General features: G+C 44.5%; 1 protein-coding gene across 3 annotated transcripts in view; it reads right to left on the bottom strand.

Annotated features, from left to right (window-relative positions):
* ERBB2 (erb-b2 receptor tyrosine kinase 2) overlaps window positions 1–13,084 on the bottom strand; it is a 117,447-nt gene that overhangs the window by 14,974 nt on the left and 89,389 nt on the right. For all 3 annotated transcript variants that reach the window (XM_056547799.1, XM_056547800.1, XM_056547801.1), the window contains exons 6-14: window positions 13,034–13,084; window positions 9,707–9,848; window positions 8,587–8,700; window positions 6,605–6,731; window positions 4,324–4,394; window positions 2,845–2,935; window positions 1,291–1,490; window positions 289–421; window positions 120–210 (exon numbers count right to left, since the gene is read on the bottom strand). The exon at window positions 13,034–13,084 is cut by the window's right edge and continues 65 nt beyond it. In XM_056547799.1, coding sequence (XP_056403774.1) covers window positions 120–210; window positions 289–421; window positions 1,291–1,490; window positions 2,845–2,935; window positions 4,324–4,394; window positions 6,605–6,731; window positions 8,587–8,700; window positions 9,707–9,848; window positions 13,034–13,084 — 1,020 coding nt within the window. The remainder of the gene's footprint in view (window positions 1–119; window positions 211–288; window positions 422–1,290; window positions 1,491–2,844; window positions 2,936–4,323; window positions 4,395–6,604; window positions 6,732–8,586; window positions 8,701–9,706; window positions 9,849–13,033) is intronic.

The following is a 13,084-nucleotide window of genomic DNA, read 5'->3' as shown; positions in this document are numbered from 1 at the left end:
CCAGACAGCCGTTGGCTGTCTGGGCATGCTGGGAGTTGTAGTTTTGCAACATCTGGAGGGTCCGCAGGTTGAAGACCACTGGTATATCGTATGTGATAGCTGTAATAGGGTGTACTCACTGGGCCAAGGCATGTATTGGACGCATTCTGCGGCATGCACTCGGGGTGACATGCTATACATTGGCTTCCGTTGATCATTTCCCTTGGCTCCCTGCAAGGGCAAAAAGTCGATATAATAAAGGGAACGATTATATATCATTTCGGTGTGACTTTAAATGATAACACTCACCCCTCCTCAACATTGCAAGAATCTACACAGTCAAGCCCACGTAGAAGGCCATTACACTGGATACACTGGGATGCTTCACTACCCCAGCATTCTGCATTGGCACAAAGATGAAAACATACGTGCCCATCTTCTTCTGAAAAGGAGAAGGAAACATTACATTACAGGATTTTTAAAGGGGTATTCCAGAGGAAAAAAACATTTTCATATCAACTGACTCCAGATTTGTAAATTACTTCTATTAAAAAAAAATATTAATCCTTCCAGTACTTATCAGCTGCTGAAGATGAGTTGTTCTTTTCTGTCTGACAACAGTGCTCTCTGCTGACACCTCTGTCTGTCTCAGGAACTGTCCAGAGTAGGAGCAAATCCCCATAGCAAACCTCTCCTTCTCTGGACAGTTCCTGAGACAGGATGTGATGAGGAAAAAAGACCTTAAAGGGGTTATCCAGGAAAAAAACTTTATATATATATATATATATATATATATATATATATATATATATATATATCAACTGGCTCCAGAAAGTTAAACAGATTTGTAAATTACTTCTATTAAAGAATCTTAATCCTTTCAGTACTTATGAGCTTCTGAAGTTAAGGTTGTTCTTTTCTGTCTAAGTGCTCTCTGATGACACGTGTCTCGGGAAACGCCCAGTTTAGAAGAGGTTTGCTATGGGGATTTGCTTCTAAACTGGGCGGTTCACGTGTCATCAGAGAGCACTTAGACAGAAAAGAACAACCTTAACTTCAGAAGCTCATAAGTACTGAAAGGATTAAGATTTTTTAATAGAAGTAATTTACAAATCTGTTTAACTTTCTGGAGCCAGTTGATCTATATAAAAAAATGTTTTCCCTGGAATACCCCTTTAAGCTCTGTAGCTTCTATAAGCACCAATAAATTGGCAAACAATAAGGAGGGACCCTTTACAAAGGCAAGGTACTCTCTTCTACACTAGAGAATGTAGAGGGGTGCAGTGGCTTGGACCATGTATCACGACTTACCACATGTAGTCTGTGGTTTGTTTTCAGTCTTCAGAATAGCCTGTCTTGAATTCTTTAAAATGTTTGACCATGGGACAGTATCCACGAAGCAGAGGTTAGAGTTTCCCTCAATAAGAACAAGTCCGCTGCCGATTTCCTTCAAGGACCGGAGACCGAGCGACGAGATGGAAAGATTGCGGACGACCAGGGAATATGCCCCGCTGGAAGGGAATACCAGATGTAAGTTACAGAATTAATTATAAAAGATTGTTTGAATATTAAGAACTCCCTTTATGCTCCATAGAATACAATTTTGAACAAATCCATGTACTGAGAGAAGCTTTGCTTATGCTATTTAGCAGTAAGACACTATTCATATCCATGTTAAAGGGGTACTCCACTGGAAAACATTATTTTTTTTAAATAAACTGGTGCCAGAAAATTAAAAATATTTGTAAATTACTTCTGTTAAAAAATCTTAATCCTTCCAGTACTTATCAGCTCCTGTTATGATCCACAGGAAGTTCTTTCTGTCTGACCCCAGTGCTCTCTGCTGACACCTCTGTCCATTTTAGGAACTGTCCAAAGTAGGATAGGTTTTCTATGGGGATTTGCTCCTGCTCTGGGCAGTTCCTAAAATGGACAGAGGTGTCAGCAGAGAGCATTGTGGTCAGCCAGAAAGGAAATTCAAAAAGAAAAGAACTTCCTGTGGAGCATACAGCAGCTGATAAGTACTAGAAGGATTAAGATTTTTTAATAGAAGTGACTTACAAATCTGTTTAACTTTCTGGCACCAGTTGATTAAAAAAAAAAATAATGGTTTTCCAGTGGAGTACCCCTTTAAGAATCAGGTAGACTGCATTTAATAAGAAGAGGAAGGGAGGGCAAATAAATGTTATCCTCTCAGTCCTTTAAAGGGGTACTACCGTGCTGACAACTTATCCCCTATCTAAAGTATAGGAGATAAGTTGCCTGATCGCACGGGGTCCTGCCGCTGGGGACCCCCGCGATCTCGCATGCAGCACCCCGCTCTCATCAGGCCCCAGAGCGAACATCCGCTCAGGGTCTGATGACTGCCAATCATGGGGCCGGAGTATCGTGATGTCACGGCTCCGCCCCCATGTGATGTCACGCTCCGCCCCTCACTGTAAGTCTATGGCAGGGGGCGAGACAGCTGTGATGTCACAAGGGGGCGGAGCTGTGACGTCATGATCATCGGCCCTGTCATCAGACCTGGAGCAGATATTCGCTCCGGGGCCTGATGAGAGCGGGGTGCTGCGTGCGAGATCGCGGTGGTCCCCAGCGGCGGGACCCCGCGCGATCAGGCAACTTATCCCCTATACTTTAGATAGGGGATAAGTTGTCAGCACGGTAGTACCCCTTTAAATAGGGGATAAGATGTCTAGCAGTGGAGTACCCCTTTAAGCTGGGCCTCCTTCCCACTTTCACAAATTTGCAGCGCTTTGGGAGAAAAGGAGCAAAGAAGCAGTTCATGCAAAGTATTGAAAAGAGCGTCTGTGCCATCATATGCTTGAAGCCCCTCAGTAAGGCAGGCATTCAGTGTAATGTACTTACTTATATAGGAGCCTTCCCCGAATAACACGCAAGTTCTCAAACACTCGGAGACTATTGAGTGCCTCAGACCATGTGTCAATGTATATATATCCTGCAGAAAAAAAGAAAGTGGAATGGATGAACAGAAGTACGGTGGAACATTATGGCCCCATAGGTCTATAGGTGCGGTATTATGGCTTCCTATAACTTAGAAGTTATATGGTGTCATAATACAGCCATGTGTATGGGAATTGTAAGAAAAATTAAAGGGCTTTTCCCATCTTCTAAAGTTATTCCCTATCCAAAAGATAGTGGATAGAACTATCTGATCGCGGGGGTTCTGACCACTGAAGGTACCCCAAGATTTTGAGAATGGGGACTTGAGTCTCTAGTCAGTATAGAGCGGCAGGTCACCACTGGTCCCTTTTATTCTCTGTGTGAGCCGCGGAGACAGACAAACGCTTTAGTCAGCAATCTCCGGTGGCTCAAATCTAATAGGAGACTGGGGTCCCGATCAGATAGTTATCCCCTATACCGCCACGATCTTGCACTCCACATGGCTATATATAGAAATCAGTGGGGGTCTCAGCATTAAATGGGTACTCCGCCCCTAGACATCTTATCCCCTATCCAAAGGATAGGGGATAAGATGTCTGATCGCAGGGGTCCCGCTGCTGGGGACCCCCGCAATCTCCCTGCTGTATCCGCCTTTCGTTTAGAGCGTCGGGTGCAGCGTCGGAGGCTCGTGACGTCACGGCTACGTCCCGCTCGTGACATCACAACCACGCCCCCTCAATGCAAGTCTATGGGAGGGGGCGTGACGTCCGTCACGCCCCCTCCCATACACTTGCATTGAGGGGGCGTGGCTGTGATGTTACAAGCAAGGCGTGGCCGTGACGTCACAAGCCTCCGCCCCGCATAGCCAGTCATCCGGCACAGCAATGGTCACTCCGTGCATCGGATGTCTGGGGTGGTGCAGCCGAGATCGCGGGGGTCAGGACCCCCTACGATCAGACATCTTATCCCTTATCCTTTTGATAGGGGATAAGAAGTCTGGGGCGGAGTACCCCTTTAAGGGTATGTTCACACTACAGAGTGTGAACGGAATCTCCGCTCGCTGAATTCAGCGAGCGGAGATTCAGACTGGCAGCCGGCGGCGGCGGCGGAAGGACCGCGCGGCACTGCGCCGTCACCATTGAGGGCTATGCAGTGCTCGCGAACTTCTGCGCAAAGAATGAACATGTTCTTTCTTTGCGCGGAACAATTTCAGCGGCGGAATTGTCCGCCGCTGAAATTCCGCAGTGTGGATGGGTCTTGCGGAGACCCATTCACACTAATGTTAAGTTCACACTGGGGAATACTTTTCAATGACAGTAATGCTTTAAGATAGCAGTATAAACAATATACCAATTAAAATATACTGACTTAAGTTTATTTGATTTTTAATATTCTGTACAATTACGAAAATACAAGTGCCTTATAAATATCCAAATCAGATACCTGTAATTTCCTCAAGGGTCCTAAATACTTCCAAGTCCTCGTCAGTCAGGTGGGTGGTGTTATCAGGACCCCTGTAATATCCATACACTTCATTAACAGGCATTCTACCGCAAGAAGACATAGCTTTTTATTAGAGGGGCAAAAGTTAAAGGGGTACTCTGCTGGAAAACTCTTTTTTTTTAATCAACTGGTGCCAGAAAGTTAAACAGATTTGTATATGACTTTAATTTAAAAATCTTAATCCTTCCAGTACTTATCAGCTGCTGTATGCTTCAGAGGAATTTCTTTTCTTTTTGAATTTCTTTTCTGTCTGACCACAGTGCTCTCTTGCTGACACCTCTGTCCATGTCAAGAACTGTCCAGAGTACAAGCAAATCCCCATAGCAAACCTATCCTTCTCTGGACAGTTCCTGACATGGACAGAGGTGTCAGCAGAGAGCACTGTGGTCAGACCGAAATGAAATTAAAAGAGAAATTTAACTTCTTAAAACTTTTTTTTTTAAATCAACTGGTGCCAGAAAGTTAAACAGATTTGTAAATTACTTCTATGAAAAAAAATCTTAATCCTTCCAGTACTTCTTAGCAGCCCTATGCTACAGAGGAAATTCTTTTCTTTTTGAATTTCTTTTTTGTCCACCTCTGTCCGTGTCAGGAACTGTCCAGAGCAGCATAGGTTTGCTGTGAGGATTTTCTCCTGCTCTGGACAGTTCCTGATATGGGCATCACGTGTCAGCAGAGAGCACTGTGGACAAGACAAAAAAGAAATTCAAAAAGAAAAGAATTTCCTCTGTAGCATAGATCTGTTAATAAGTACTGGAAGGATTAAGATTTTTTTTTCATAGAAGTAATTTACAAATCTGTGTAACTTTCGGGCACCTGTATTATACAGCAACCACCTGCAATTAAAAAAGGGAGCTGTGACTCCCGAAACGCGTCTTGCTTTATATTTATTATTTTCTTTGATTTCTTATGCTGTAAGAATAAATTATTTTGCATCAATACCCACGACTTGGGTTACTTCCTTGGGAGCGCCAACGCAGCTTTTTCCCTCCAATACTTCTGCATTACTCTACGGACTCTCCTCTGGGCTCCGTCCTCACGCTGCTGGCCTGCATACCAAGCTACCATCACCGGCAAGGAACACGCTACCCCCCACCTGGGTACCCACCTATACCGGCTAAAGACCTACACCACACCCGGCGCTACCTCCGCTTTTTTCCTCCATTCTACTGCTAGTTCCTGAGACAGACAGAGGTGTCAGCAGAGAGCAGACAGAAAAAAAACAACTCAACTTCAGCAGATGATAAGGACTGGAAGGATTAAGATTTTTTAATAGAAGTATTTTACAAATCTGTTTAACTTTCTGGAGCCAGTTGATTTAAAAAAAAAAAAAAAAAAGTTTTCCACCGGAGTACCCCTTTAACTACCCCTGGTCCCGCTGCAGTGTCCCTGTGTCACGTTTTCGCCAGTGATAGGTCCTGCTCTGAACTCTCAGCGGGGAACCAGAAGAAAAAGAACAGGATTTGCCATGGGGACCGGTGGGGAACCGGAGGTAGGTGCATATTAAGAATTTTTTTGCGCCGGGATAATTGTTTAGGGCTCTGTTCACATCTGCAATATGCTTTATTCTATTGTATCTAATATATCAACGAGAAAAAAGCAACAGCAGGTGCGCCCCTAGTGAGGACCGTTCATATAAAATGAAGGACATAACGCAAAGATGGGTTCTTACCCCTAGGTAATCTTACCCCTCAGGAAATCGAATGGAGGAAATCGAATGGAACCGCTGCCACGAGGAACTTTCCGGTGTGACGTCAGTCAGTCCGGTGGATAACAATGGAAAGAAATATGTGAACAAATTCCTCTCAAGAAGGCGCTGGTACCCGAAGATTAAAATAAACTTCTTTATTGGCAACGCGTTTCGATCCCGAACCGGGATCGAAACGCGTTGCCAATAAAGAAGTTTATTTTCATCTCCGGGTACCAGCGCCTTCTTGAGAGGAATTTGTTGACATATTTCTTTCCATTGTTCTATTGTATGACAGACCTCTATGGTACCGGACTGACCCTAATGACATATAGTGAAGGTCCATTCGTTCTAATGAAATGTCAGTCTGACTCCATTGAGATCCAGTTACGTGATGAGACTTTTTCTTTTCTCGAGTCAATGATCAGATGCAAATACCATGTGGATCATACAACAATGGATCATGGCCCTTCTATAGTTTCGGATCCACCCTCAAAAGTGATGTCATGCGATGTACTCAAAACTTCCACAAACCTTTTGAAGGAGTCTGAAAGGAATATCAGATTCCCAATGATTCTGGTGCATCCTCGAAAGTGTTGGATATTGGTGGAATTAATGGCTTGGGTGGTCTTCAAAAAGTCCAATCCGATTCCATAACAAACTGAGGGAAAACACAGTCAGGTAACATGGGGTTTTCCTATTATGCTCAAAGGGGTACTCCGGCCCTAATACATCTTATCCCCCTAGGGCAGCGGTCTCCAACCTACGGACCCCCAGATGTTGCAAAACCACAACTCCCAGCATGCCCGGACAGCCGTTGGCTGTCCGGGCATGCTGGGAGTTGTAGTTTTGCAACATCTGGAGGTCCGCAGGTTGAAGACCACTGCCCTAGAGGATAAGATGTATGATCGCAGGGGGTCCCGCAGCTTTGTGAGCTCGTTCCGCACCCGCCTTTGTGAGCTCTCCGCAGCGCTGGAGGCTCCGAGTGTGAAGCGCGACGACCACAGGGCTGGAGTATCGCGATGTCGCGACTCCGCCCCCGTGTGACGTCACGCCCGCTCAATGCAAGTCTATGGGAGGGGGCGTGATGGCCGTCACGCCCCCTCCCATAGACTTGCATTGAGAGGGCGGGGCGTGACGTCACACGGGGGCGGAGTAGTGGTTGTCACGCTTCACACTCGGAGCATCCAGCGCTGCGGAAAGCTCACAAAGGCGGGTGCGGAATGACAGATTGCGGGGGTCCCCAGCGGCGACCCCCGTGATTATACATCTTATCTAGAAATGAGCGAACTTACAGTAAATTCGATTCGTCACGAACTTCTCGGCTCGGCAGTTGATGACTTATCCTGCATAATTTAGTTCAGCTTTCAGGTGCTCCGGTGGGCTGGAAAAGGTGGATACAGTCCTAGGAGACTCTTTCCTAGGACTGTATCCACCTTTTCCAGCCCAGCGGAGCACCTGAAGGCTGAACTAATTTACGCAGGATAAGTCATCAACTGCCGAGCCGAGAAGTTTGTGACCAATCAAATTTACTGTAAGTTCGCTCATCTCTAATCTTATCCGCTATCCTTTGGATAGGGGATAAGATGTATTAGGGTCGGAGTACCCCTTTAATAGATCAAGAAGAGGCTGCACAAATATGGTCATCAATTCATTACATTTAAGAAAAAAATATGATAACAGAGATTCTACCCAGTATGTGTACAAGCCTTACTTGTAAAATATCTTATTTGCACAAGTATCAGTGTAGCTTAAAGGGGTACTCCGGTGGAAAAAACTTTTATTTATTTATTTTTTAAATCAACTGGTGCCAGAAAGTTAAACAGATTTGTAAATTACTTCTATTAAAAAAAATCTTAATCCTTCCAGTACTTATTAGCTGCTGAATACTACAGAGGAAATTCTTTTCTTTTTGGAACACAGAGCTCTCTGCTGACATCACGAGCACAGTGCTCTCTGCTGACATCTCTGTCCATTTTAAGAACTGTCCAGAGTAGGAGAAAATCCCCATAGAAAACATATGCTGCTCTGGACAGTTCCTAAAATGGACAGAGATCTCAACAGAGAGCACTGTGGTCATGATGTCAGCAGAGAACACTGTGCTCGTGATGTCAGCAGACAACACTGTGCTCGTGATGTCAGCAGAGAACACTGTGCTCGTGATGTCAGCAGAGAGCTCTGTGTTCCAAAAAGAAAATAATTTACTCTGTAGTATTCAGCAGCTAATAAGTACTGGAAGGATTATTTTTTTTTTTTTTTTTTTTTAGAAGTAATTTACAAATCTGTTTAACTTTCTGGCACCAGTTGATTTAAAAAAAAAAAATAATAAGTTTTCAACCGGAGTACCCCTTTAAGGAGACTATTGGTTCTGGATTGAATAGGTTACATGCCTGTAAAGGCTCATTCCAAAGAAAAAGATTGCATCCATCATGTCTATAAGCAACAGGTTCACTTCAAGATATTAGAAATAGACCTTTGTTTCAGAGGTACAGCATAGCCCCACATGTCAGTATTACCTTTAGCACACTTGTCACACTTTTCACACTTCTGCACACCCCCTGCTAGGACCTCTTGAGTTTCATGTGGGCAAAGAAGAGTGCAAGATCCAACGTCAGTGGCCAAGTAGTTGTCTAAGTAGCGAAAACAAAGTTTTGTTATTCCTTATTATCGACGATTGTATTCAAGCCATTTCATTCCCATTGGTACCTACAATCTTATGTCACTTTTCTGTATACGGGTACATTCACACGAGCAGACCCACAGCGTATTTTACGCTTCAGATCCGCCGCATGGTGGCTTTACATGTGCCTGCTCGGAGCATCAATACGCCGCTATGAGCAGACACACTGCTATGTGCGAGTTGCAGCGCATGCGCGGTGTACTCGCGCACATGGCGGCTGCTCCCCCTGCTTTATGAGCTAGGCTGAGAGCTGCCGCGATGTGCGAGTATACTGCGCATGCTCGCACATCTCAGTGGGGGAGATTTATCAAAGGATTTAGACTGGTTTTTCCTGTCTAAATTTGTCGCACAGAAAGTCGCAGTCTAAATATGTGCGACTTTTCTGCGACTTTTGCTGCAGAGGATTTTTAGAACATGATGCATTCTAGTCTATTTTAGACGGAAATGCATTGGAAAATGCATTGGTGCTGAATTTATCAAGTGCGACTTTTGTGCGACAAGTCGCATCTGCCCAAAATACGCTGAAATGTCAGACCATGTTGGAGCAGGTCTAAATGCAGTTTAAGCTGTAGACCCTGAAGTCTGAGCACAGAATTTATCAAGGGCTGTGAGACCTTTGATAAATTAGGAGCACAATAGACAGGAGACAACCACATACGCTGGTCTAGAAGCATGCCCAGAATAGACTAGATTAGGAAATGTCCCCCAGTGTGTCTGCTCATAGCAGTGTATTGCCACTCCGAGCAGGCACATGTAATGCCACCATGCAGGGGTCCTTCAGCGGCAGGTTTTGGCAGCATAAAATACGCTGTGGATCCGCTCGTGTGAACGTACCCTACTAATACAGAGAGGAAAATCATGTGACAGACCCTATGGGCTTTATAATGTCATCCATTCCTAGAGGTCATGAACCAATTTACTATCCCCAATAACAGAAATCAGTGGCGATATCTTACAAGGACATTTGACGACACAAGTTGCTCCAAAAGTGTATCTTGCGTTGATGTTGTTTATTGTTTGGAAGGTGGTGGGGTTATATATGGTAAGAGGAGGACAGTGCATCTCACAGACACCGCTGTTATTGAAGTTAAGACATGCCTGGAGGGAAAGAAATAATGATTAAGTCACCTGATACACTTACGACTAACTACCAGATTGCATAGTCGGGGTTAAAGGGGTATTCGGTGGAAAACTTTTTTTTTTTTTTTTTTAAATGAACTGGTGCCAGAAAGCTAAACAGATTTGTAAATGACTTCTATTTAAAAATTCTCAATCCTTTCAGTACTTATTAGCAGCTGTATGCTACAGAGGAATTATTTTCTTTTTGAATTTCTTTTTTGTCTTGTCCACCTCTGTCCGTGTCAGGAACTGTCCAGAGCAGCATATGTTTGCTATGGGGATTTTCTCCTGCTCTGGACAGTTCCTGATATGGCCATCACGTGTCAGCAGAGAGCACTGTGGACAAGACAAAAAAGAAATTCAAAAAGAAAATAATTTCCTTTGTAGCAAAGAGCTGCTAATACGTACTGGAAGGGTAAAGATTTTTTAATAGAAGTGATTTACAAATCAGTTAAACTTTCTGGCACCAGTTGATTTAAAAAAAAAAATGTTTTCCACCGGAGTACCCCTTTAAGAAGAAAGAAATAAAATATACACATTAAAATCCTTAATGCAACCCAAAAAAAGCAATACTAATCTAAACTAAAAAAGTGCTATGCAAGTTAATGGAGGACAATACTCCAAGGGTGTCACATGTAGTGATGTAAGGAATAGGACACTATTGTTCCCACGATATGTACAGTATACTTGATATACAGCAAATATTTGTTATCCAGGTACAAATATTAGCAATACAATATATCCAGTGATCACTTATAAATCCTAAAAAAATTACCATAGATACCATAATAGACTCCATACCAGGTAATGTCCTGCCCCTTTAAATATCCAGTATTTAAAGGGGTACTCGGCTGCTCAGCGTTTGGAACAAACTGTTCCAAACGCTGGAGTCGGGAGCTTGTGACGTCATAGCCCCACCCCCTCACTGCTGTCACGCTCCCTCCCATACACTTGCATTGAGGGGACGGGGCTATGACGTCACAAGCTCCCGGCTCCAGCGTTCGGAACAGTTTGTTCCAAACGCTGAGCAGCGGAGTACTCCTTTAAAGGGGTACTCCGGTTAAAAACTATTTTTTTTTTCCAAATCAACTGGTGCCAGACAGTTAAACAGATTTGTAAATTACTTCCATAAAAAAATCTGAATCCTTCCAGTACTTTTCAGCTGCTGTATGCTCCACAGGAAGTTGAGTTGTTGTTTTTTTTCAGTCTGACCCCAGTGCTCTCTGCTGCCACCTCTGTCCGTGTCAGGAACTGTCCAGAGCAGGATAGGTTTTCTATAGGAATATGCTCCGACTCTGGACAGTTCATGACATGGACAGAGGTGGCAGCAGAGAGCACTGTGGTCAGACTGAAAAGAACAACTCAACTTCCTGAGGAGTATACAGCAACTGATAAATACTGGAAGGATTAAGATTTTTTAATAGAAGTAAAAATGCATAGAAGGGTTAACCATTTTATAAAGGGGAAGTGCCTAGAGGTGTATGATTTTACTATCTATCACTGAGATTTCTTGCACTTGCTTTTTGTCATTTGTTTCGTTCTGTAGTGATGAAGCATCATAATTTAAGGAGGAAGACTTTATAGGGGATATGGGTGAACTCCAGAGCAAAGTATTTAATCTGGAGCCTTCACCAGTATACCTCTCTCCAGACACCTGCCTCAAACCATTGACGTCAAACACTCAACCATCTAACCATTATCTGTACCAGCCTCCGCACCAGTGATACCGGAGTTATCTATTGTCATTTATTAAGACTTCAAGTGATCACTGGATAGTTTTGTTAACATTTGTACTTTTTTTCTTTTTAAATATTTGCTGCATATCAAGTGTAAATATATTTCATTGGTTGGGGTCTCAGTGCTGAGACTCCCACTGATCACTAGATATAGCTGGGTGAAGCACCCGGCAGCATGCTTCACTCCCCGGCCTGGCACTCATTGCAGGAGACATTTGCAACTATGGAGCCCGTCAATTGACAGATAAAGTGCAGAGCCAGGGGGGGTGCTGTATCTGACTGAGGTTTACAGGTTACAGGTTTCTTATTTGTGGTTGGTTTAAGCTGAACATAAGTATTGATACCCCAGGGTGAGAAGTTGAGGGCATAAGTGACATGTCCTCGGAGCAATAATGGCCATTGGTCCCTTAAAGGGGTACTCCACTGGCCAGCATTCGAAACATTTAGTTCCAAACACTGTGTGCGTGCTGCGGGGGGGTCGGCCACGCCTCCTTGTGACGTCAGGCCACGTCCCCCTCAATGCAAGTCTATGGGAGGGGTGTGGTGGATGCCACACCCCCTCCTATAGACTTGCATTAAGGAGCATGGCCTAATGTCACGAGGAGGCGTGGCCGACCCCAGCAGCGTGCACACAGAATTTAGAACTAAATGTTTTGAACAATGGCCAGTGGAGTACCCCTTTAATTCCCACAATACTCTGGTGCAGTTCTAGATAGAAGGTCCTAGGACTTTGGGTACTTTGCGTCTAGAGACTTCATAGGTAAAATCACACCCAGCAGACACCTGGCATCACAGACACCTGGCATCACGGACACCTGGCATCACGGACACCTGGCATCACAGACACCTGGCATCACAGACACCTGGCATCACGGACACCTGGCATCACAGACACCTGGCATCACGGACACCTGGCATCACAGACACCTGGCATCACGGACACCTGGCATCACAGACACCTGGCATCACGGACACCTGGCATCACGGACACCTGGCATCACAGACACCTGGCATCACGGACACTTGGCATCACAGACACTTGGCATCACAGACACCTGGCATCACAGACACCTGGCATCACAGACACCTGGCATCACGGACACCTGGCATCACGGACACCTGGCATCACGGACACCTGGCATCACGGACACCTGGCATCACAGACACATGGCATCACGGACACCTGGCATCACGGACACCTGGCATCACGGACACCTGGCATCACAGACACCTGGCATCACAGACACCTGGCATCACAGCACATGATCATGCATGATTAAAACTTATTTTCTTAGTTATGCTACTATAGATATATATGTATATATATATAAATATATATATATATCTCAATACAACTATGTTTAAATTGAGGCACAATGAGGAAAATTTGGTGAATATGAATAGGTAAAAGGCGCCATGTGTCCTCACCAGACAGTCAGTGTTCTTAGGTCCAGTACATCCGGCCGCGCACTGCTCATG

Source organism: Hyla sarda, chromosome 12 (genome assembly GCF_029499605.1).
Source record: "Hyla sarda isolate aHylSar1 chromosome 12, aHylSar1.hap1, whole genome shotgun sequence".
NCBI classification, from domain to species: Eukaryota; Metazoa; Chordata; class Amphibia; order Anura; family Hylidae; genus Hyla; species Hyla sarda.
This window is presented reverse-complemented; position numbering and strand designations above follow the sequence as displayed.